Here is a 25635-nt window from a genome sequence, read left to right as displayed (position 1 = left end):
GGTTCTGCTTGAGGATTCTGTAACTTAAAAGGACGTTTTTCCTTGCCTCTGTCGCCTAGTGCTTGCTCTTGGTGGGAATTGTTGGGTTTCTGTAAATATCGCAGAGTATGGTCTAGACCTGCTCTTTTATGAAAAGCGCTGAGATAACTGTTGTTGTGATTTGGCCCTATATAAATAAAATTAAATTGAATTGAATTGAATTTAAATACGCTACATTTTTTGCCAGATTCCTTGTTTTCTGGTAAAATCTTTCTGAATTCTGTATTTTCAATTTAAGCACCTTTTTGTCATCAGAAAGTGTGTAATCATATAGTGGTGAATACAATTTCAACAATTCAATAAGAAAAGTTTACAAATTGTATCATGAAAACACTACTCAAATGCATGTGCAATTATTTATGCGGACAGTTCTCAATAAATGTAGGCTACTACAACAGTAGGATGTAAAAACAGGCTATTATAATACTATTTGATATTAGAATGAATGCATTGTTGCAATACATGTCTTGTGAATTGTCCCATTTCAAATAGGTTACTGCTTGACAGCCTCCATATGCTGCTGAACACAGGTCTGATGACGCTACTCTCAGGTGGGCAGCGCGCATCCTTCTATACAAGCTTGACAAAACATGTTTTTTTATTTTTTTAAAGCATAACCTGACTCCTCCCACACAGCCACGAAATCTACAATGAACTGGGCTAGCCTCTTGCATCTGCCGATGTGGTTTCACTTCAAGATAGCTCTTGCTAGTTCATCGTCTTCAATATGACAATGTGTGTCTATGTTTTATGATTGTATGCAGTTGCCCAATAGCATTATGTTGCAGACATGCAGCCAGTTGTTTGGCCACTGGCTGAGGTGATCTTCTGGACATGGTTGATGTTCACCGGGGTTCTGCAGTGGGCACGTACGTCAGGTAACTTTGAGATAACCACGAAGATAACCTGCGCAGAGCAGTTTAGAGATGCAGCGTAAATTGCCATAGCAGCATACCTCGGGTAAAACCAATGCACCTTTCGTAGTGCGTTACTCCTGAAATTACCTGGATAAGCCAGTTACCTCGCTTCGTAGTACAGGCCCTAAGTTTAATAATACCAAAGTTATCCTTTAAGAATAATAACACAGAAATGAGGCAGATTCATATGTAAAGTGGCTTAGCTTACCTTTTCATTTTCCAGCTTCTGGATAAATTCCTCATTAATTTACCGCTGAATTAAAAATCCTCTCAGCTCAGCATCCATTCTTTTTCCCTCCTGTGTAAAGGGGATTAAACGTTGTATACATTCAAACTTGCATTACTTTTGCGATTTACAGAGAACTGTGGATTGTATAGTATCTTGCAAAGCAAGATTACTCTTGTTGATCTCAGTATTGAGAAAACTCATAAAGAGCCAAAGATATTTGAAGTTGCTGGCCTCTACTACTCATCAGGAAAAAAATGCACTAGTGAATGAATATAGTATGGATATGCACTTATGAAAGACATCTTAGTAGATAAATGAGGAGAGACTGTAATCCATTATAGGCGATGACATTGTGTCATATTGGTAGGAAATGCGTTATTCAAATACTATGAATAGGCTACTCTAATATTAACTGAATATACACAGCTGCTCATGATTGTGAGCATGGTTGGTATAAATACAATCTGTCACCTGTTAACCAATCAATACGTCTTTAATAATAACATGACAGAATACCAATTAATGTCACTGTAAATCTATTGGAAACAATAGACATAGACAATAGACACACTGACCATGCCGCTGCTTTGCTCCACCTCAGATCTTAACAACCTCAACAATCACCTCCCCAGATTCTATCCCATCCATGTAGGTCTGTTGCACTCCAACTTTCTAATCATGTCCTCACAACAAACAACACTCAAATCTGTCCTATCTCTCTCCCCTCCCTCCGTCCTTACAACTTGTCAACAAAGTAACGTCACCTGATAATGGCTTTGCTTAACACTTGTTCACTCAGAAATACAAGCCTCATTCTGGATCTGGAGTAACTGACAGCAAATCTAGATTTCCTTTGCCTCACTGAAACCTGGCAAAAACCACTGGACTATTTCTCATTAAACCACATAAACCTCATCTTGAGGGGTAGGGAAGTGGTGTTGCTGCTGTTCACAAGAAGGACATTAAAACAATCACTATTTCCATTCCTGCCGTTCAGTCTTCCCAACATCTTGCTTTCAAAGTCTCTGATACCACTCCTTACAATGAAACACTTTCACGTTTCCCCCCTGTCTTGATCAGCTGGCTCCCATTAAAACCAATAGTCACATCTAATCACATCTCGAACTCTGCTGCTCACCTGCTCACACACTCCTGCGACCTATCAACCCCCTCCTACTTCAACAACCTGCTCCACCAACACAAGCCCTCCAGCAGCTTCCCCTCTACTTCAGGCACACCTTATAATTTGTTATTACTGTTGTGTTATATAGCATATAGTTTTAGTGTTTAATGTATGGTGACATATGCTTTAAGTTAGTGTGTTCTAGGGGTGTAACAATATATCGTGTCACAATTTATCGCAATACAAAAATGCAACAATATGTATCGTGGATAGTTCACCCAAAATAATAATTACTGTGTGAGAAAGTTTTCAGAGTTTTAGTATCAGTACTACATTAAACTACTATATATAATGTTGAATATAGTGTATAATAATGCAATGGAGGAATATTTGTGTGTCCTGATAATGCAAAATGTCGAATGTTACCAGTACAAATTGACTGACATTATTTTAAATACATCTAGTCTGTGAAGATTGAAAGCATATTCGTCTAAAATAATAATTCTGTATTTTCAGCTTCAGAATCATGAATATTGTTATTCTGGTGTCTCTATTGTCCTGTGCATTGTGTTTCCAGCACCAAGTTCAAGCCTATTCATTTACACACAATGTAAAACAAATTCAGCATTTTAATCAACAGTTAATTTTTAACCTTTTAACATGTCTTGGAGTATCACAATAATATTGTATCGGGAGTTCAGTATCGTGATATGTATCGTTACACCCCTAGTGTGTTTGGTCTCATATAAACAGTCTTTGAGTTTATTGAAAAGCGCTACATAAATTAAATGTATTATTATCAGGGTTCAAAATGAACTTTTTCGTCCACCAGCCGAATGGCTATTCAATGTTCAAATTTCACTAGCCACTCAATAGAGTACCATTGTTTTTTTGGCTGGTGAGTGTAGCAAATCTACCAGCCACTTGCATATTTTACCAGCATTTGGCTAGTAGATGGTGCTAATTTGGAACCCTGAATATTATTATTATTATATGATTACTTGATACACAGACATAACTGATATTTCACTGCATCCACTAATAGTCAATGGCCAAAAACTAGTGTTGACACCATCAGTTAACGTTCACTAAATAGAACAAAACCACATGAACTGCCGGGCTTTGTCCCTGTTACTAACGTTACAAATTTTATCAGACTTTACCGAGGCTAAAGAACCGTTAGCCTAATGATAGCTGTTAACGTTGAATTAGCCTGCTTAATTTATATGCTAATCGCTAATGCTTCCAGCTCGAACACCTAGCTAGTCTTGCAGTTATCTTAACTCAGTAATTTGCCATCAAACTAAATGTTCACCGTGCTAATTAAAACACTCTTACCTCTGTAAAGCCGTCACAATGATTCATATGATCATCTGCTGTTCTTCTACAGCTCTTTGCAGTCAACTGGGAAATACCAGGAAATACACATATGGAAATACAGGCAGACGGAGGTGCCGTGACCTAAGCCTAGAATGCCCTCTGCTGACGTTTTTTTCGTAGGCTACACAGACACATGCTTTTCTTACATTCAAAACTACCAAAATGTGAAACACTTCAATAATTAATGAAGCAGTCTGCACACTCCACTATAGGCTAACTTAAAATCAGAATCAGAAATACTTTATTGATCTTCATTGATGCTATTGATAACCCGGGGGACAATTCTTGTGTCACAGTTGATGTGCACATCAAGACATTTAAAGGAATATAAATAATAATAGAAGTTGGTAAATAAACAAGTATAGCCTATACATGTAAAAAGTATAAATATAGGCTATAAAATATGAAGAAGAATTATAAAGGACTATGGATATGCAGCCTACAAGATTTCTTCTGGTGTCAAGCGCCCGGCCCCACCGGGCGAGACCTGCTCCGAGGACAGTGGGAGGTGGGGAGTTTGACTGGGGCGGTACACCTGTCAAACGGTAATGCAGGTGTCCTAAGGAGAGCTCAGAGAGGACCTTCCCCGGTCCAAAAACTTGGAAGAAAATCCCACCGAAGCACCCTTCAATTTACCCCAGGGAAGGTGCACCTTAAGCGGGCAGAGGACTGCCGCTTCCCCCTACCCTTCTCCGGTCCAAAAACTTGGAAGAAAATCCCACCGAAGCACCCTTCAGTTTACCCCAGGGAAGGTGCGCCATAAGCGGGCAGAGGTCTGACACTTCCCCCTAGCTGGTTCCCTCCAAAGTTTCCCTCAGGATAGCTGGCGCTCAGAGTCTCGGAGTTTTATCTGGTAAAGCGAATGATTAGAGGTCTTGGGGCCGAAACGATCTCAACCTATTCTCAAACTTTAAATAGGTAAGAAGCCCGGCTCACTCTCCCAGCCACCTTCTGCACGATTTCGGAAACCCAGTTTTTGAAAATATAGGCCTCCAGAGAACTGCACCGAGGAGTCTTGGGGCAGTGAGACTGACCTCTGGAGACCACGGCCGGACACTTTTGACAGCTTTTACCATAACGCAGCTGCGGTTCTCCAACACTTTCCACTGACCGATTTGCAAATGTGACCCGCCATCGGAGGGGCCCCGCCGGCCGGCTTAATGCCGGTGTTTGGCGAGATAGTATCTTGAGGCCACGAGATAGCTATCTTGAGGCCACGATATAGCTATCTTGAGGCCACGAGTTACTATCTTGAGGCCACGAGATAGCTATCTTGAGGCCACGAGTTAGCTATCTTGAGGCCACGAGATACTATCTTGAGGCCACGAGTTACTATCTTGAGGCCACGATATAGCTATCTTGAGGCCACGAGTTAGCTATCTTGAGGCCACGAGATACTATCTTGATGCCACGAGTTACTATCTTGAGGCCACGATATAGCTATCTTGAGGCCACGAGTTACTATCTTGAGGCCACGAGATACTATCTTGAGGCCACAAATTACTATCTTGAGGCCACGAGATAGCTATCTTAAGGCCACGAGTTACTATGTTGAGGCCACGAGATACTATCTTGAGGCCACAAATTACTATCTTGAGGCCACGAGATAGCTATCTTAAGGCCACGATATACTATCTTGAGGCCATGAGTTACTATCTTGAGGCCACGAGATAGCTATCTTAAGGCCACGAGTTACTATCTTGAGGCCACGAGTTACTATCTTGAGGCCACGAGATAGCTATCTTAAGGCCACGAGATACTATCTTGAGGCCACGATATAGCTATCTTGAGGCCACGAGTTACTATCTTGAGGCCACGAGATAGCTATCTTGAGGCCACGAGTTAGCTATCTTGAGGCCACGAGATACTATCTTGAGGCCACGAGTTACTATCTTGAGGCCACGATATAGCTATCTTGAGGCCACGAGTTAGCTATCTTGAGGCCACGAGATACTATCTTGAGGCCACGAATTACTATCTTGAGGCCACGAGATAGCTATCTTAAGGCCACGAGATACTATCTTGAGGCCACGAGATAGCTATCTTGAGGCCACGCAATACTATCTTGAGGCCAAGAGATAGCTATCTTAAGGCCACGAGTTACTATCTTGAGGCCACGAGTTACTATCTTGAGGCCACGAGATACTATCTTGAGGCCACGAGTTAGCTATCTTGAGGCCACGAGATACTATCTTGATGCCACGAGTTACTATCTTGAGGCCACGATATAGCTATCTTGAAGCCACGAGTTACTATCTTGAGGCCACGAGATACTATCTTGAGGCCACGAGATACTATCTTGAGGCCACGAGATACTATCTTGAGGCCACGAGTTACTATCTTGAGGCCACGAGATACTATCTTGAGGCCACGAGTTAGCTATCTTGAGGCCACGAGATACTATCTTGATGCCACGAGTTACTATCTTGAGGCCACGATATAGCTATCTTGAGGCCACGAGTTACTATCTTGAGGCCACAAGATACTATCTTGAGGCCACGAGTTAGCTATCTTGAGGCCAGATAGCTATCTTAAGGCCACGAGTTACTATCTTGAGGCCACGAGTTACTATCTTGAGGCCACGAGATACTATCTTGAGGCCACGAGATACTATCTTGAGGCCACGAGATAGCTATCTTGAGGCCACGCGATACTATCTTGAGGCCAAGAGATAGCTATCTTAAGGCCACGAGTTACTATCTTGAGGCCACGAGTTACTATCTTGAGGCCACGAGATACTATCTTGAGGCCACGAGTTAGCTATCTTGAGGCCACGAGATACTATCTTGATGCCACGAGTTACTATCTTGAGGCCACGATATAGCTATCTTGAGGCCACGAGTTACTATCTTGAGGCCACAAGATACTATCTTGAGGCCACGAGATACTATCTTGAGGCCTCGAGATACTATCTTGAGGCCACGAGATAGCTATCTTAAGGCCACGAGATACTATCTTGAGGCCACGATATAGCTATCTTGAGGCCACGAGTTACTATCTTGAGGCCACGAGATAGCTATCTTGAGGCCACGAGATAGCTATCTTAAGGCCACGAGATACTATCTTGAGGCCACGAGATAGCTATCTTAAGGCCACGAGATAGCTATCTTAAGGCCACGAGATACTATCTTGAGGCCACGAGATAGCTATCTTAAGGCCACGAGATAGCTATCTTAAGGCCACGAGATACTATCTTGAGGCCACGAGATAGCTATCTTGAGGCCACGAGATAGCTATCTTGAGGCCACGCGATACTATCTTGAGGCCAAGAGATAGCTATCTTAAGGCCACGAGTTACTATCTTGAGGCCACGAGTTACTATCTTGAGGCCACGAGATAGTTAGAATTAATTTTTTTTGACAAAGTGGGACCAGGGGGGCTCCGTACTACACAGTGCTTGCTGAGACCAATCATTTGTTTGTGATTAGTTAAGGAGTACTATAAAATCCTCTTCCTCTCACATATCACGGCAATAAGGCTGCACAAATGAAACCAGGTGACATCCTTTATTGTCAAACTGGGAAAACAACAAATACCATGGGATTAAGAAGCCTAGTCTAAACATAACTGTTGTGTGCATGTAATACATCTCTTCTGATGCTATGTTTGTTAGGCTAATTATTAGCTACAGGGCCCTACAGTGTAATGTAATACAAGGATAACCAGAGCTTTTCACATCTTGACTTTTGCAGGCCAGAGTAGCTGGAGATTTTAGATTTTAGATTTTAAAAGTGGGGATGTTGCCAGCCAAGACAATTCTGAGTAGTGCACAGGAGGAAGAGAAGGAGGGAAATGAAGAAGGAGACGGTTGTAAACTGGAGAGACCAGGAGGGTCAGAGCAGGAGAAGACCACAGGAGATGCAGAAATTAGTGAAGGAGAAGAGAGAAAAGAAGAAATGACTGTGAGGGATGAAGAGGAGGCTGCAGATGCAGAGAGAGGGACAGAGGCAGAGAGTGTTCAGGAGGAGGAAGATGAAGATGACAGGGAGGAAGAGGCCTGCAGTTACTCCTGGACCACATGGTTTGTTTATATTCTCCTTCCATATAAATTGCAGTACAGTAGCATACCATGTCATGTCATTCACATGTTTTCAGTTTTTGGCTATTTCCATTCGGTTAGATATGTAAATATTTACATATACACATAGATTATTTAATGATGCTTTACAGTTTCTCTATCATAGCATTTGTTTGACCTTTTGTTTGATCATAATTACTGATAAAATAAGCCACACTGTTCCATTTGTCTGTATCAGTAAATATGATCAAGCCATTAATTCAATTTCAGGTAAATGACATTTTATTTATAGTATCAAATTGTAACAAGAGTTCACTCTTCTCAGGACACTTTACAGATAGAGTAGGTCTAGACCACACTCTATAATTTACAAAGACCCAACAATTCCCCTAAGAGCAAGCATTTGGTGCAACAGTGGCGAGGAAAAACTTCCTTTTGGGCTGAAACCTCAGACAGACCCAGGCTCTTGGTGGCCGCTGCCAGTTGGGACACAGAAACAGATACAGATATACAGATATAGAGAATTATGATTCATAATAAATGTAGAAGGGTGGCAATTATAGTAACAATAAAGATAATGGAACAATGACGAGAAATAATAGTAGTAGCAGTTCAGGGAGTATCAGGGTGTTGCGGGGCATAGTAGGGCATAGCAGTGTGTTTACATGTGGGGTGTTCCCATGTACCGTCTTCCCCTGCCACCCTGCCAAGATCTCTTGCTACCCTTTTGCCACCCCATGTAAAACTTTCTAGATCCACCACTGTTGGCAGGACATAGAGAAAGAAGTGTGAAAAGGAGGCCACACACACACACACACACACACACACACATTCAGAATTTCAAACATGAATTATAAAATGACTTTCTTCATCTTCTGGTTTCCAACTGATTAATCCTAAAATACAAACATCTGGTTTATTGTTGTCCAATGTAAATAAAGCATTAACTTTAATATTGTGATTGTGAATTTGTCGGGTAGAAACTACACATCATCTTTTAAATTAAATTGACCTCAGCTGATGACAAACCTCACATATCCTCTTCAGGTTCTGTGGAAACGTTTAGCTGAAAAAAGAAAACTGCTTTTAACCATATAAGGAAGTTCCTCCTCTTAAACCCCCAAACAGACATTTATAAAATCAGTCTTCTGTCCTCAGGTCAACAACAAGCTCAGCTCAAAGCACAGGACAACAACTGAAACCAGCGGTAAGATGAAGACTGAATGCATGTCTGTTGTTCACTCAACTGCTTTCTTTTTAAACACAACTCATTTACTGTCATATATTGTATTTTGCATTAGATATTCAGGCTATGACAGACTCTCTTACACTTTGTGCTAACGTTAAATATTCAAAGAGAGAAACCCAATACGCTAAAATGTGTCAAACATTTTTACTGAACCCATTTGTATGATAAGCATGGTTCTACTTTCCTCTCAGTCATTCTCTGACTCTCTAGATCTCAGCAGGAACAATGGCGAACAATGGTAGTACCGAGAACATACGCATGGGCTCCAACACAGGGAACGTTGGTTCTGATAATGCCTTCGACATTAAAGGTAGATCTGATCTATTCTCTTCTGTAAGGTTGTCTTGACAGTTTCATCAAATCTCTATCTCGCATGACTCTTACAGGATGTGTTGGACCCAATGCTGCTGTGGGCAACACCTCTGGCATCGGAGGAAATAATGCAGGAAGCATTGGATCAGATATGATATAGAAGGCGAGATATTCTTCTTATTGCTTATCCTCTTAATAAATTGAATTAAATTGCCAGAACTGTATTAACAGTCCAGTTTATTACTTATGTTCAGATATCAGCATCGTAATGGCAAAAATCTGAGTTTCTGTTGTCAACTTTGAATTCCTTATCTCAATTCTCATATTTTAACAGGAGGAGTGGGAGCTGGTCAGTGGGTTGGCAACACCTCCAATGTTTACGCTGGTTCTAACTCAGGATCCATCGGTTCAGGGAATCACATCAACATGAGCTGAGGTAAGAAATGGAAGAGATTTACTATCAGATGTGAGCATATGTGTGTGATATGTTAATTCTTTACCTTTGAATGGATCATTGTAAAACAATATAATCTGGATTTTCTCATCAATAGTTTTGATCTTTTTTAATCTCTTTGTGTTTCTCCCTTTTAGGAAATCGGCCTCCAACTCTTCTAAAAACAATGCACCATTTGTTGAATGTAGAATTCATGATTTCAAATCAACAGAAAGAGTCAGTCATCCGATTAATGTAAAGGAAATATGAATGCAAATAAAGTAGAGTAGCTGCTCTATGAGACTGTCTTTGGCTGAATATTTATCATTTCTACTGACCTTGCTCTGAGGGATATTCAGGGCCTTGAAAGTGTTCTTATATTCTTTATCCAAACATTGTCATGAACTTGTTTTCATTGTGGATTTGTCTTTGTGATATAGTTTTTATCAGTAAACTGACTAACTAGCAGTTGGGTTTTCTAAATACACATCCCTTATTTAACCTAAAATGATTTACTGTGATTGCACACTGATAATCTTCCTTCAATCTCTTATGCTTCTGCAAAGCAGTGGCTGCACCAGCTATGACGTAGCTGCGTCATAATAATAGGGGCACATACTCTTACTGCAGAGCTGTAGGCTGAGTTGATCAAGAATACAGAGATTAATATAAATAATCAATAAACTTGTGTTATATTGTAGAAAAAAACTGACTTTGGTGAAAAGTCTGCAGACAACTCTAAGCCTCCTAATAGTCACTTTGGGGAATACAGGCTGAGTGTGAGTGAATGACCAAATGTATATTAAATTGCTAAAGCTAAACTGGATTAATAGCTTAAATGTGTAAGAAGTTGAAGTATAGTCAGAATAACTGGAAAAGTGGGAATGGTTTAAGTAATTAGTATACATTTCGTTATAGCACCACTAATGTAAAAAAGATGTAGAATAATTAAGGTGAAAAGCTAACACTCAACTGAATTGTTAGCTTTAAAAGTTGAATAATGCCAAATGATGTAGAACATTGTGAGGGCTGAACTTATTTTGCAACTGAAATTATGAATAACTATAGAAGACTTACAAATGCTATGAGAAACATATATTAAAATTCAGTAATATTAAACAAAGTGTTTGAAAAATCTCAAATGCACTGTACTGTACAAGTTGGAAATTGAAATGTAAAATTGTCAGTTGGAAGCTGAACTGCATTACCTTAATAAGCGAAGAGCTGAAATACATTTCTAGAAAAGCTGGAAGCTGAACTGTAATACTGTCAAAGATGGAAGCTGTAATTAATTGCCTGAAAAGGTTGAAAGAAAAAAATACTTTGTATTATTATCAGAAATATACACTGCATAGAACGAAAAATCATCTATCTAAAGAGCTGAGAGGTGAAATATTTTGCCTGAAAAAAGGGCTAAATGAAATACAATAATTACAAGCATGTTCAACAAACATAGTATAACATGATATTAAGACATGGAAAATGCGTAAATATGGATTGATAGTTTATATGTGATCTGAAGTTTACTGAAACAATGAAAGTCTGAGGTCTTTAAAGTAACTTTTATATTGAGTAATAATAAAGTCTGGCCATCAAACACTATGTTCTGCTGTTATAATCAACATTAACAACAGTCCTGACATTATGTACATGAAAACAATTCCATGATCTGGAAAATGGAAAGGTAATGAAATCATGTTTGTTCTTTGTAAGACATTGTGAAACAGACCCTTGGTCTCGTTTTAATAAATATGACGCAGACAGGTGACCTCATTACAAATGTATTTTATACAATTACATTACTGTTTTGAGTCAACAATGTTGTAGTAATTAACACCGTTGGTATGTTTCAAAATGCAGATGCAGTATCAGCAGTAATACATTACAGGAAGTCATAACAACAGTACAAATACAAACAAGCATGATACGATGTTCATACAGAAATAATAATCACACTGTATTTCAAAGACAGAAAATAGTTGTGTAAGTAGTACCACTTCACTGCACTATGATTACAGCAACAATTATATGATTGTTCAAAACATCAAACACTGATAATTCTTTTTAAAATAAAATCCATACATAAAAGTTCCCCCCTTCATCTGCCATGTAGCTGTTAGAAAACAGATAAAGAAGAAAAACAAGGGTGACATTAAAAAAAAAATTAAAATGAAAGATATGAATTGTAATGAAACAGAAAAATAAGCATACCATTTTTAAATCATATAAATCAGAATCAGAATCAGAAGATTTATTGTCATTGTGCAAAATGAAGGACGAAATTTTTAGCAGCAGTTCCCCGGTATTAAAAATCTAACTCTAAAGACAAGAAATAAATAGCATAACTACAACTTAGAAATATACACACTAAAAGTACTGGTTATTGGTTATTGCACATGGTCCGTATGTGAAGGTACTTTATTGTCACATACACATACATGTAGCGAAATTCATTCTCTGCATTCAACCCAACCCTCAAGGGAGCAGTGGGCAGCCATTTACAGCGCACGGGGACCAACTCCAGATCTGAGCCAGTGCCTTGCTCAAGGGTACTGACTGGAGAACCTAGTACATGTTTTTGATGGTGGGGGAAACCAGAGCACCCGGAGGAAACCCACGCAAACATGGGGAGAACATACGAACTACACACAGAAAGGCCCGGAACGACCTGGATTCAAAGCCAGAATCTTCTTGCTGTGAGGCCACAGTGCGAACCATTGGGCTGCCATGTGTGTGTGTGTGTGTGTGTTTCTGTTTGTGGTTTTCTGTGTGTGTGTGTGTGTGTGTGTGTGTGTGTGTGTGTGTGTGTGTGTGTATGTGTCTGTGTGTGTCTGTGTCTGTTTCATGTTTTTATTTAAAGGAGTGATAGAATGATTATTTAGGGTAGCTCAATCTGTTCCTTAACGTCTCCTAATAGGGTATGTGCCATTGGTTGGGCTGAAAATGGCCAGGTTGATATTTTATTGGCCCTTATGCATCCCTGTGTTTTGGCCCTATTTCTAACAAGAGCTTTTCTTCCAAATATGGTCTGCTCATATATATATATATAATATTTAGATGAGCTGCGCGCTGATTGGTTGAGCGAATCCCCATACACACACATTGGAGATGAGACAGTAGGTCTCATATTTCAGACACTGCAATGTTTCATTACCAAATTCACTTCTGAGAATTTTTTATGCCAGAAATCAACTATATAAAGCTCAAATATGGGCCATTTTACGATAAAATTGATGCCTAATTGCAAATTTGTTAAGACGTGTCAGACTTTAGCAGCTCCACACAGTCTGACGAGAAAGCAGCAGCCTGCTGGGCTCCATACCCAGGGCAAAGTCACCGTTTGTGGATTACTGCACTACCGGGGCTCTGCGGAGCTGGGCGGCTGCTGGCATAACTATAATATATTTACAGTTTGAATTTCGTCACAGCACTTATATCACAGCTACCCCAAGGTCTTACAAAGCTAACAGTTGTGTCCGACGTGTGTAGCTGTTGTTGTTTCCGGCTGCAGCCATTTTATCAGTCAAAAACAATTGATTTCCGAATGAAACATAACAGGGAGGAGAGTAAAGATGGAAAGCTCCTAAAGCTTAGTTCCATATAAATGCACGGATTATTTCTTGTTTTGTCGTTGGTGAAAAACAATATTGACCTTGTAGTTGAAAAAGGAGCCTCATATAAGAATGACATTTCCTCCTATGGAGTCTGTTCATTCACACTCAGAGATCGCCTATTTTTGACTGCCGAGGTGGTAGCGGCCGGAAACAACAAGAGCTACAGTGAGTTGTTCAAAACCTTTCTTTTCAGTAAACTCTGTGAACACAAACAATGTTCTCAAGTCTTTGGTTAAGGTGTAGAGCTCCTGGTGATACTTGGAGCAAAGTCTCATGTTGTGTCGAGCCTTCTTAGTGGTTTAAAAATAGCTATTTTGAGGCTAGAATAAAAGTGCCCCTAGCACTCCCATTCAAAAGACCATTTGACCGAAAAACGAAAATACGGTAAATCTTAAAAGTGGCGATTCCGTCCTAATTATGCTTTTAAACAAAAGTTTGACTCGGGTACATTCACAAAAAGACCCTAGGTTGCATTTTAGCGAGAGTTACGCTTTAACTGCGCCTGTTATGGCGATATATTATCACATGATTACACCTTCACCGTGAGTCAGTAAATGGAACGGTTGTATGTGATGTTTTAGGAGTCTTTGGAAATTGACCTATAATGTCAATGTCAATCATAGTCATTAAGACTAGAAAAGCGCTATATAAAATCAGTCCATTTACATATTCTCACCCTGCAGGGTGGCAGTGTCTGCTGTTTTCTGTTTCCATCAGTTTATATCAGAGGTTATGCTCTCTCCAGAATCACCTCCATTATAAAGTGGAGAAACTTTAGCATGTAAGGATTAATGTCCTTCAAGGTGTCCATTGTCAGGAATATATATATATATATATATAGAACGAAGTGGGCGGGTTGGGGTATATGGTTTGACCATGTCCTGGATGTAAGCTGGGGCATATACCCCAACCCGCCCACTTCGTTCTGCATCAGCCAAACTGCTGGCTGCCCCGTCACAGCGAGGGAGAACTAATCACTCAACGAAATACCGACTGTTCACTGTCCTGGCTCCCAAATGGTGGAACGAGCTCCCCATCGATATCAGGATGGCCGAAAGCCTACACATCTTCTGCCTACACATCTTCCGCCAAAGGCTAAAAACACATCTCTTCAGACTACACCTCGGATAATAAAAAAAAAAAGAAAAAAAGAAATTCTTGAACCTGCACTTTCATATGTCTCTTTGTAGCTTTGCTTATTTAAAGCTGCTGTATTTGCTCTTACTACTTGTTGTCTAGAGTCTGAACCTTCACATTTGAAAGCACTTAATTGTAAGTCGCTTTGGATAAAAGCGTCAGCTAAATGACATGTAATGTAATGTTATGTATATATATATATATATATATACAAAATATATTTAAAAATGCACTTCTGAAATTGAACACAGAGTGGAGTAATAATTTAGGAAGTGCAGCTAGGTGTAGGTGTGTTTCTAATGGCTGGCATATTTTATTCTGTATTTGCTGTAAATATCTCTTTGATTAACAATCCTGATATGTTATGGTGAGTGTATAATTTACTTTTTTATACTTTCTGTTAAGTAGTTTTCAGTTCTATAAACTTTGTGTTTCAGATGACTGAGGACCAGATCAACCTGCAGAAGGAACTAGACAAACTGAAAGATGTGATGTCAGCAGAATATTTTAAATGTACAATAATTTATAATTCTTGTTTTAGCTCCATGTATTTGTTTACAAATATTACTGTATATGAATAATGAAACATTAACTCTTAAAAAATAACCCTAACCCTAATCAAATAACATAATAAAGATATGAAGATGTGATTGATTAACCAATAAGACTTTACGTTTCTGTTCTCTCTGTAGCTGCTCAACGTTTGGTGGAAAGCTGGAGGAACCAAACTCCACCTGACCTGAAGGATCTACTCCAAATTTTTACTTTTATGTTGCTGAAATCTAATAAAGGTTACCATCTATATTTGTTTAACTTCTTTATATCTTGGTTACTGTCCAGGGGAAGAGGGAGCAACATAACACTGCTGTATTTAGGCTGCTAACATAATCCTCCATTCAGATTTACAGACTCAGAGTTTTCCATAGAGGTGGAGGATCAGTGGAGCTACACAGCTCTGTTTCAACAGGAGACTGTCTGTTAACACATTACACAATCAGTGAAATTATTTCAATGCATTCATTATATTTCAATTAAAACTGTTCTTAGATTATGTTTTACAAATTCTATCAGTCAAATTCAGTCTTTGTACAGCAACGGCTCCATTAATGAATCTGTTTCTGACAGTAAATTATACTTTATTTCTCTTTAGGACCGAATAACTCTCAGTCAAGTCAAGTCAACTCAAGTTTATTTCATCCATAGAAATGGAAATTACAGTGCTCATACCTGCCTTAATGCCCATAAAAAGATAGAGCATAAATGTGAAGAGGGTGACCAGGGTCCATGTCATTTTTGTCATCATATACTTTATCCACTGTATTTAACTCTCCCACCATTTTTCCAGCCCATTTATTCACTCTATCAATCCTGGCCAGCATCCCCCCCAATCCACCACAGTAACTCCAAACACTACATATCACTGACATAAAAACTTTCTCACCACATCCATATTCACCTTAAAGGACTGCAACTTCCTCATACAGTATACATGTGGACTTAATCTTTCCATCAATAAGTTAACATGATCTGACCATGTTAGCCTATCATTAAAAACAATGCCCATATACTTGTATGTGTTCACTCTTTCTATTACTGAACCTTTGATTTCCACTGCCTCAGTTGTCATCTTATCTCTCCTGTAATCAATTACTAATTCTTTAGTTTTCTTAACGTTGAGTTCTAGTAAATGAGTGTCGCAATAATCAACAAAAGCCTTTATCTCATTTTGATAGTGACTACAGTCATCATTTTCAATTAACCCAAATGTAACAACTTGACAGCTTGCCTGCTGTGGACGGTAGTCTGCTGTATAAATAGTAAGAAGAAAGGGGGATAAAACAGTTCCCTGAGGTGAACCTGTGTTTGTCATGATCTTGTCTGACTTAACTTTTGAGTTCAGCTTAACAAATTGAGACCTGTTCTCTAAGAAATTTAGAATGAAATAGATAAAGAGTCTGGTTACAAAGGTGAGTGTAATTTTACTACCAGGTTATTTTACCTTTTAAAATGTATAAATGTTAAAGTTTGTTCATCTTTCAGCAAAGACATCTTCATCTTCATCATCTTCCTGGTCTAAAACAGTGAAGGTCTTCCCGGTCGTCACTGGTCAGACCTTTGGTGCTGATCAGGTCATACTGGAACAAGTGGAGAACGCGGGATGGTTATCAACATGGAAGGTGGAGATCACTAGAAACCTGCAGGAATGTGACGTCATCATCGTCTTCTGTCCAATCACGTCTCGTGTTGGATCAGATGTGGAGGCAGCCATGAGAGAGGATTCAATTCTGTTTTCTTTTACATTACATATATATGTACAAACGCCTCCTGACAGGAGATGAATCAGCCAATCAGCTTGTTTGACATGCAGGACGTGCCAACAGTCGGTGACAGCAGTAAAGAATATTACAGCAGATGAAAAGATGCGTTACAGCAGGGCTGCTGTCGAAAAGTCAAAAAGTGACCTCCTAAGTCCTTTACCTAACCACTTTTCCTAAACCCTGATGGTAAACGTCATGAGATCAAGGAAAAGTGTGAAGGAGAATTCAAAAGGAATTAGGAAAAGATAACCGTGGTGACAGGAGAATCTGACTGCTGACACTCAGCTGTATGATCATGTGACGGAGGATGTTATTGACGTAGAATAGTAAAATATTACTTCATCACCATGTTTCCCTTCTTATTCTGCAACAATGATGTCGTTTTATGTGAAGCACTCTCTGCATGTCATGTAGTTATTATAAAACTCTGAGCTGGAGGCTGTTTCTGGTATGAAAGGTGTTCAGCAAATAAAGTTTATTTTCATTATTGGTTGCTCAGCTCACCCTCCTGTCCACTCATGTATCCACATTAATCTTGATTAAGATTACTGTTTAAAAATAATTGTTAAATGTATTCAAGACAGTTTTTAGTTTTGCTGTTTAAATATCCCACGATATCAATTACAGAGACATTACTGTGCTCATGGAAACATTCACAGTGATTAAAAACAGCCTTACTCATCATTACAGTAAATCATTGAAGAAAACACTAATACATCATTTAAATCAATATCCTACAGAGACTGTAGAGAGGGAGACAATAACTTATCTGGGTCTGTGTGGGCGGGGTATCTCAGGTAGTTGAGTTGAATGTCTTCAGAGCCGATCCGCGCAATTAGCCGCTTTCCGACCGGAGGGATTTTTGCAGTTCCTAGAACATAAAATTCCTAGGACCCTTTTTTTCTTGTGTTCTGACAGGACCAATTTGGGGATTTTTAAGTTCTTCTGGCTGCAGTTCCTGTAACTCTTTCAGCTCCTACTTCAGGGCAGGGTCTTTTCTCTTTTCCCTTTTCAGCATAAGAACCTACTGTAGGTGAACGAGGGTCGGGTTTCCGGTACAGACAGACCAACAACGGAACAATTTTCACAGTTTTCGCCATCTCATTCATCACTAAATTCACTTCTGACAACGTTTTAGGCGATAAATGAACTGTTTAGATTTTGAATATAGGCAGTCTTGCGAAAATTGATGCCAAATTGAAAATTTGCTTCATGCTCAGGGACCCCGAGGTAAGCCAGCAGGCGCTTGCCCCAGCCACTAGCTCGTCGCTCGGCCATGACTGGCTCAGAGACCCCGCTGTGAGCTGGAGGTCTCTCAGACCGCTCTCGTAAATCAGAAGCTTTTATTTCGTCGTTGACGGTTCGTTTGTTTAAATATCACAACACATGTCCATCATAAGATTAACGGGAACCTGTAGTTAACTGTCTTTTCACAGTTAAACTCCACAAGCGTGCCCTGCGGGCTTGACAATATAATATATATATATATATATATATATATATATATATATATATATATATATATATATATATATATATATATTAATTAGGGCTGTCAATCGATTAAAAAATTTAATCTAATTAGTTACATACTCTGTGATTAATTAATTATAATATTTATTAATTAATCGAAATTAATCACATACATAATTAACATTAACAGTGCATGGACCGATACTTTTTAAGAAAGTAAAATAAGAAAAGAATAAAAAAGGGTACTAAACAACAGTTGGTGACATTAAAGAACGGCTTGTTTATTGCTAAGGCCATATGGTCAAAATTAAATGATTTAATAATAATGTATAACAATAACAATAACTTATTTCACTAGTAAATTGCTGTTGAACGACAAAAACAACCACCAGATGGTCTGTCTCTGTGTCTGACCGGTGTTGTGTGTGTTTCTGTCTCTGTGTCTGACCGGTGTTGTGTGTACCATCTATGTTCAGTACCAAATGTCCCTGTTATAACCATCTATGTTCAGTACCAAATGTCTCTGTTATAACCATCTATGTTCAGTACCAAATGTCCCTGTTATAACCATCTATGTTCAGTACCAAATGTCTGTTATAACCATCTATGTTCAGTACCAAATGTCCCTGTTATAACCATCTATGTTCAGTACCAAATGTCTGTTATAACCATCTATGTTCAGTACCAAATGTCTCTGTTATAACCATCTATGTTCAGTACCAAATGTCCCTGTTATAACCATCTATGTTCAGTACCAAATGTCTGTTATAACCATCTATGTTCAGTACCAAATGTCTCTGTTATAACCATCTATGTTCAGTACCAAATGTCTCTGTTATAACCATCTATGTTCAGTACCAAATGTCTGTTATAACCATCTATGTTCAGTACCAAATGTCTCTGTTATAACCATCTATGTTCAGTACCAAATGTCTCTGTTATAACCATCTATGTCCAGTACCAAATGTCTCTGTTATAACCATCTATGTTCAGTACCAAATGTCTCTGTTATAACCATCTATGTTCAGTACCAAATGTCCCTGTTATAACCATCTCTGTCCAGTACCAAATGTCTCTGTTATAACCATCTATGTTCAGTACCAAATGTCTGTTATAACCATCTATGTTCAGTACCAAATGTCTCTGTTATAACCATCTATGTTCAGTACCAAATGTCTGTTATAACCATCTATGTTCAGTACCAAATGTCTGTTATAACCATCTATGTTCAGTACCAAATGTCTCTGTTATAACCATCTATGTTCAGTACCAAATGTCTCTGTTATAACCATCTATGTCCAGTACCAAATGTCTCTGTTATAACCATCTATGTTCAGTACCAAATGTCTCTGTTATAACCATCTCTGTCCAGTACCAAATGTCCCTGTTATAACCAGTCTATGTCCAGTACCAAATGTCTCTGTTATAACCATCTATGTTCAGTACCAAATGTCTCTGTTATAACCATCTATGTCCAGTACCAAATGTCTCTGTTATAACCATCTCTGTCCAGTACCAAATGTCCCTGTTATAACCATCTCTGTCCAGTACCAAATGTCCCTGTTAGAGTGAGGTGAAGAACAAACGTTTCAGCATAATGTCTCTCCTCTGTTTTCATTACAGTCAGAGCATGTGAATGCAGTGCCCACTGTTTATCAATATAATGCACTGTAACTCTGAGGTAACTATGGTTACCCAGTGATGTCCAGTAGTCTCCAGTGAGAGGAACACGTTGTAAAGGTCTCTCCTTTTCATAACAACTGGTGTATTCTTCTTGTGATGGTGTGTCTTGAGGGAATCTCATACCTGCCGTCATTTGTTGTGATTCTCAGAATGTTTCCCAGCAAGGGACCGTCTACAAACTACAACACCTAAAAGAGATACAACAAGGGACCGTCTACAAACTACAACACCTAAAAGAGATACAACAAGGGACCGTCTACAAACTACAACACCTAAAAGAGATACAACAAGGGACCGTCTACAAACTACAACACCTAAAAGAGATACAACAAGGGACCGTCTACAAACTACAACACCTAAAAAGAGATACAATAAGGGACCGTCTACAAACTACAACACCTAAAAGAGATACAACAAGGGACCGTCTACATACAAACTACAACACCTAAAAGAGATACAACAAGGGACCGTCTACATACAAACTACAACACAGAGATACAACAAGGGACCGTCTACTAACTACAACACTGAAAAGAGATACAACAAGGGACCGTCTACAAACTACAACACCTAAAAGAGATACAACAAGGGACCGTCTACAAACTACAACACCTAACAGTGATACAACAAGGGACCGTCTACAAACTACAACACCTAAAAGAGATACAACAAGGGACCGTCTACAAACTACAACACCTAACAGAGATACAACAAGGGACCGTCTACAAATTACAACACCTAACAGAGATACAGTCCAGTATCATAGTATGTCCTGTAGCTCCCATCCATACAGTCCAGTATCATAGTATGTCCTGTAGCTCCCATCCATACAGTCCAGTATCATAGTATGTCCTGTAGCTCCCATCCATACAGTCCAGTATCATAGCATGTCCTGTAGCTCCCATCCATACAGTCCAGTATCATAGCATGTCCTGTAGCTACCATCCAGACAGTCCAGTATCATAGCATGTCCTGTAGCTACCATCCATACAGTCCAGTATCATAGCATGTCCTGTAGCTCCCATCCATACAGTCCAGTATCATAGTATGTCCTGTAGCTACCATCCATACAGTCCAGTATCATAGCATGTCCTGTAGCTACCATCCAGACAGTCCAGTATCATAGTATGTCCTGTAGCTACCATCCATACAGTCCAGTATCATAGCATGTCCTGTAGCTACCATCCATACAGTACAGTATTAACATCAGTTTTAGGATAACTTTATGGGGTCTACTTAACACATGCCTTTAGCCCTCGGACCTGGTGAAATAGTAACCTAAGTCTGTCACATCACATGGATACTGTTATGCTGAAGACAGAACGGACCCAAACGCTAGGCTCAGTAGGAAAATCAAGTTTTATTGAGGGAGAGGGAAGAGGAAGGAGTGGGGAGGCGGACTAAGGGCTCTGGGGCTAGGGTAGGACGATGAGGGAGACTGCTGGGCTAGGATGGCAAGGGAGCTAGCGGGGGATAGGATGACGAGGGAGCTAGCGGGGGATAGGATGGTGAGGGAGCTAGCGGGGGAAAGGATGACGAGGGAGCTAGCGGGGGATAGGATGACGAGGGAGCTAGTGGGGGAAAGGATGACAAGGGAGCTAGTGGGGGATAGGATGACGAGGGAGCTAGCAGGGGATAGGATAACGAGGGACCTAGCAGGGGATAGGATGGTGAGGGTGCGCGGGGAACCAGGACCAAGGGAGCCGAAGAGGAGGGACTGGAGTCCGGGGAAGATGGGAGTCGAGGCGGAGGGTGTCTGAAAGCTGGAGCGAAGGCAGGGCAGTACAGGAGCAGAGGCAGGATGGAGTAGGGAGCCGTGGGAGGGGGACCGAATGGTGAGGCCAGCCGACTGGAGGTATTGGAAGCGGGTGGAGAGAATGGCTGCAGGAAAGAAACAAAAAGAGTCAGCGACAGACAAGGACAGGTAAGTACTAGAGTTTTCTCAGAGAGCTTGTATTTGCGTGTCACCAGAATGACTGAAGCAACGATCAAGCGAAGATGGTGAGTGGATCCGGGGTTCATATACTGGGCTTGATTGTAGATGGCTGGCAGGTGTGTACGGCGGGAGAGGTGATTGTGGAATGACGAGCAGGTGCGTGTAGTCAGCTGGCAGGAGCAGGCCGGAGGAGGGGAAAACACAGGGGACACAGAGAGAGGCAAAGCAAACAGAGAAAACTGACGGTGGAAATAAAATAGGCACTAGGAAATCAGAAAACAAAACAAAGACTCACAGCCAGCCGACCCCAACCATAACAGATACAACTATAAAGATACAATCTGCCTGTTCCCAGCATTAGCACAACACTTTGCAATGGTTAGCTTGTTACCTGTGACGATATATGCTAAATGTAACGTCTCTTTCACATTAGCATGTGAGTGACCTATCTGGGTGTGTTTTGAGATGCCTGATGAAGTTTGATGTTGTTGATCCAGCATCATTTATCTTGGCGCCACACACGTTGCATGTAGTTGTTGGCTTACTGTCACTGTTTACCAAGTTATTGAGAGCAAAACTAAAGATAAAAGGCACAACTCCGGGAGGACTTGGTGTCGCCATCGTCAATGTATTTTTTATATGTGAGAAAGCTAGGGTTCCACCCTTTCCAGGTAGCTCTCTCCTAAAATATGGGAAAGAACTTGAGCTTTTCCTTGACAGGGTGCCAGCATTGAAAGTAAAAATTAAAAAAAAAGAAAGAGGAGAGAGAGTTCCCACCCATCACATATAAAGTAAAAGGGAATTAGGTGGTGATGGGATTACGATTTTGTTTTTGTGTAATATTTGAGAAAAATGTTTTTAAGTTGAATGTTGCAGCTTTTAGTTTCAGGGGAAACATTTTTATTTATAAGATGTGGCTGAGATTACAGTGATTTTTCAGATTTTGTTTGTATCAAAATCAGCCATTTTTGTTTTGTTCAGTAAATAATGAATTGATGGATATCAGTATAAACATGTTCATACATGGCATTCCTTTGGAGTTTTAAATACAAAGCATCACTACTATAAAATGTGTATGTATCAAATATTACCTTGAAATAAAATATAAACAGGTAGTTTTGCATTTTGCAGCACTGATTCATGGTTATTACACAGAAACTACGACGAAACGACGTGTTTCCTGGTAAGAAGTCACAAGATGAAACATATAATTTATTAAGTATTAAGTGGCGGTGCATGGCAAATTTTAAAGAGGAAGCCAGTTTTTGTTTTGTTTTATTATTTCAGGACAATGCACATTTGATGCACATATACAGAAGTACACGTAAAAAGTGCCAGATTATAGCCCAAAGGCTAATTTCCATCTGTAGTCCATTACAATAAAAAGAACAATAAATACACAGCAGCAACATTTGCTATATCAAACTAGGTAAAGCAGGACGAAAGAGAAGAAGAACAGGATAACACATTAGTAGATGTTAAAACAGAAAGAAAACTAAACAATTCATTAGTAAGTGTTAAAAACGGAGACACGATTCATCAATACGCTCTACTGGGCTGATACGGTACAGCATGCAGTCAGAGGTGATTATCTCTGAGCCACACCTTTACCTGGCTCTTAAGGTGGCCAGAGTGGGACATTCCCTTATAGTTCGGGGTAGTGTGTTCCATAATGCACTACCTTTAATAGATTTTTTTAAAAGGAACCTCACAGTCCTTGTTTAAAACAGCTCTAGTAATCCGAGTCTGTCTATATTTAATAAACCCTTGAAGTGGTGGTGGCGCCAAGCCATGTAGTACTTTATAAATTAAGCATATTGAGGAAAATTTACAGAAATTATCAAAACTTAATAAGTTGTATTTTTCTAAGATCTTGCAATGATGATAAGAACCCAGTCATGACGCACCCCCTCCCTATCTCTGCTTCTCTTCATAGAAAGCTTACTATATTTAGGGTATGAGGAGTTGCAGTGTTAGCCTAGACTGGCGGGGGTGGGTGTGTAGCCACAGTCATGGCGCACCCCCACCCTATCTCTGCTTCTCCCCATAGAAAGTTTACGTATACTTAGGGAGTAAGGAGTCACAGCGTTAGCCTAGACCAGCGGGGGAGGGTGTGTAGCCACAATCACGGAACATAGCCTCCCTATCTCTCCTTCTCTGCAGCTCTTAGTTATGCGGTTATAGTTCTAGACTACCGGGGTACCTCCTTTGACACACTGAGCTTCTCCCTCCTCTCTCTTTCCATCTGTGTGTATCCATATCCCAAAAATACTTGTTACTAACCTAGCTCTGGTGAGCTTATTCCCCAGAGACCTTATGTTCTTTTTCCGCCCAGCATGTTTCCTTGGATCATGATGGCACCTACATCATGGTGGCAGCTGTCGCTGTGGTCCTGCCCTACGCCCTGCTGTGCCCTATTACACCCTGCTACGCTCTGCAATGCCCGGCTTCGACTTGCTATGTCCGGCCAACGCCCTGGCACACCCTGTTGCCATTGTTCATCACATCCCCAACCGGCACCGTCAGACACCGCCTACCAAGAGCATGGGTCTGTCCCAGGTTTCTTCCTAAAAGGGAGTTTTCCTTGCCACTGTCGCACTTACGCATTTATGCATGTTCTTGGGGGAATCACTGGAGTTGTTGGGTCCTTGTAAATTATAGAGTGTGGTCTAGACCTACTTTATCTGTAAAGTGTCCTGAGATAACTCCTGTTATGATTTGACACTATAAATAAAATTGAATTGAATTGAATGTGGACGAGCCACATAATTGGTGTCATTGCTTAGAATTCCTTGTTGGGGAGACAGAAACTATGCACTATAACTTTATAGGTTATATTTCTGTACGGACTCAGAAAGACAGAAACTCACCTTTTTCTTCAGGTACTTGCTCTTGTACACATTCTTCAGATCATTTTCAGTTTCAGGACAGGCTAAATCAATGTTGGTGCCTATTGCCATTTGGGGAATCCCTGCAGACAGAAACACACTCAGTATTTTAGATTTTTCAGGAAGTTTTTTTTATAAAATAAACAATCTGTTGGTCAGACAACAAAGTATCTAATTTGTAAAAAAACAATAAATATATATATATATATATATATATATTGTTTTTTATTATTTATATGTATATATAAAGAACTCACTAAAATGCAAACATTTTAATGCCTGAAGCCAAAGCTTGAGGCTCCACCCGAGAATACTCAAAGCTGTAATTACTGTACAAGGGGCTTCTACAAAGTACTGAATACCGGGTCTGAATACTTCCTTAAATGATAGATTCAGTTTTTGATATATAATGAATTCGATTTTTTTTGTAACCAACACAATAAAATGCAAAAAGTAAACAGTTTCAATACTTTCTGAAGCTAAGTATATTATATTCTTACCCAGGTCACTGGCTAACTCTCTGATTTCTGCCATCTTCTTCAGAACTGAGTCTGTAATTTCTGCTGCATTAGCAGAAAGCACACAAACCAGAACATGAACTTTGTCATCTGGAGACGGACGAGGGTTGTAGCCTGGATCACCTTCAGAGAGTGGAGATGCAGGGTTGAACTGGAAAATGATGTAAAACACAATTAAATAATGACATTTTAAAATAGTGTTGTCAAAATGCATGAGAACACATAGAACAAAATAAACACAAATGTGTACATATCTGTTAGGCCTGCTGCTGCTGCTCCTACTGCTGCTAGGTAGCTCTCTCTCTCTGCTCTCCCCCTCCCCTCTGTCTGTCCTTAATTGCAGGAGTGAAGTCTGGTGTGCGGGAGTC

The 25635-nt window shown here is 39.9% G+C and overlaps 1 protein-coding gene and 3 long non-coding RNA genes across 5 annotated transcripts in view; 3 read left to right on the top strand and 1 right to left on the bottom strand.

Moving 5' to 3' along the window:
• LOC116064168 (interferon-induced protein 44-like) overlaps positions 1-25635 on the bottom strand; it is a 73497-nt gene that overhangs the window by 36382 nt on the left and 11480 nt on the right. Inside the window, exons 4-5 of the mRNA XM_031319208.2 lie at positions 25250-25418; positions 24732-24832 (exon numbers count right to left, since the gene is read on the bottom strand). Coding sequence (XP_031175068.2) covers positions 24732-24832; positions 25250-25418 — 270 coding nt within the window. The remainder of the gene's footprint in view (positions 1-24731; positions 24833-25249; positions 25419-25635) is intronic.
• Positions 303-22966, top strand: LOC116064177. The gene is made up of 4 exons (XR_004108477.2): positions 303-312; positions 7752-7759; positions 12263-12268; positions 22868-22966. It is a non-coding gene; the product is annotated as an uncharacterized LOC116064177 (long non-coding RNA).
• On the top strand, positions 8834-9425 carry LOC116064175. Of its 2 annotated transcripts, none has more exons than XR_004108474.1 (3): positions 8834-8913; positions 9147-9265; positions 9342-9425. It is a non-coding gene; the product is annotated as an uncharacterized LOC116064175 (long non-coding RNA). The 2 variants fall into 2 exon arrangements; XR_004108475.1 differs by having other exon boundaries at positions 8860-8913; positions 9166-9265.
• LOC118495544 lies at positions 9562-10001 on the top strand. The gene is made up of 2 exons (XR_004897996.1): positions 9562-9733; positions 9859-10001. It is a non-coding gene; the product is annotated as an uncharacterized LOC118495544 (long non-coding RNA).

This window comes from Sander lucioperca, chromosome 8 (assembly GCF_008315115.2).
Source record: "Sander lucioperca isolate FBNREF2018 chromosome 8, SLUC_FBN_1.2, whole genome shotgun sequence".
Classification (NCBI taxonomy): domain Eukaryota; kingdom Metazoa; phylum Chordata; class Actinopteri; order Perciformes; family Percidae; genus Sander; species Sander lucioperca.
This window is presented reverse-complemented; position numbering and strand designations above follow the sequence as displayed.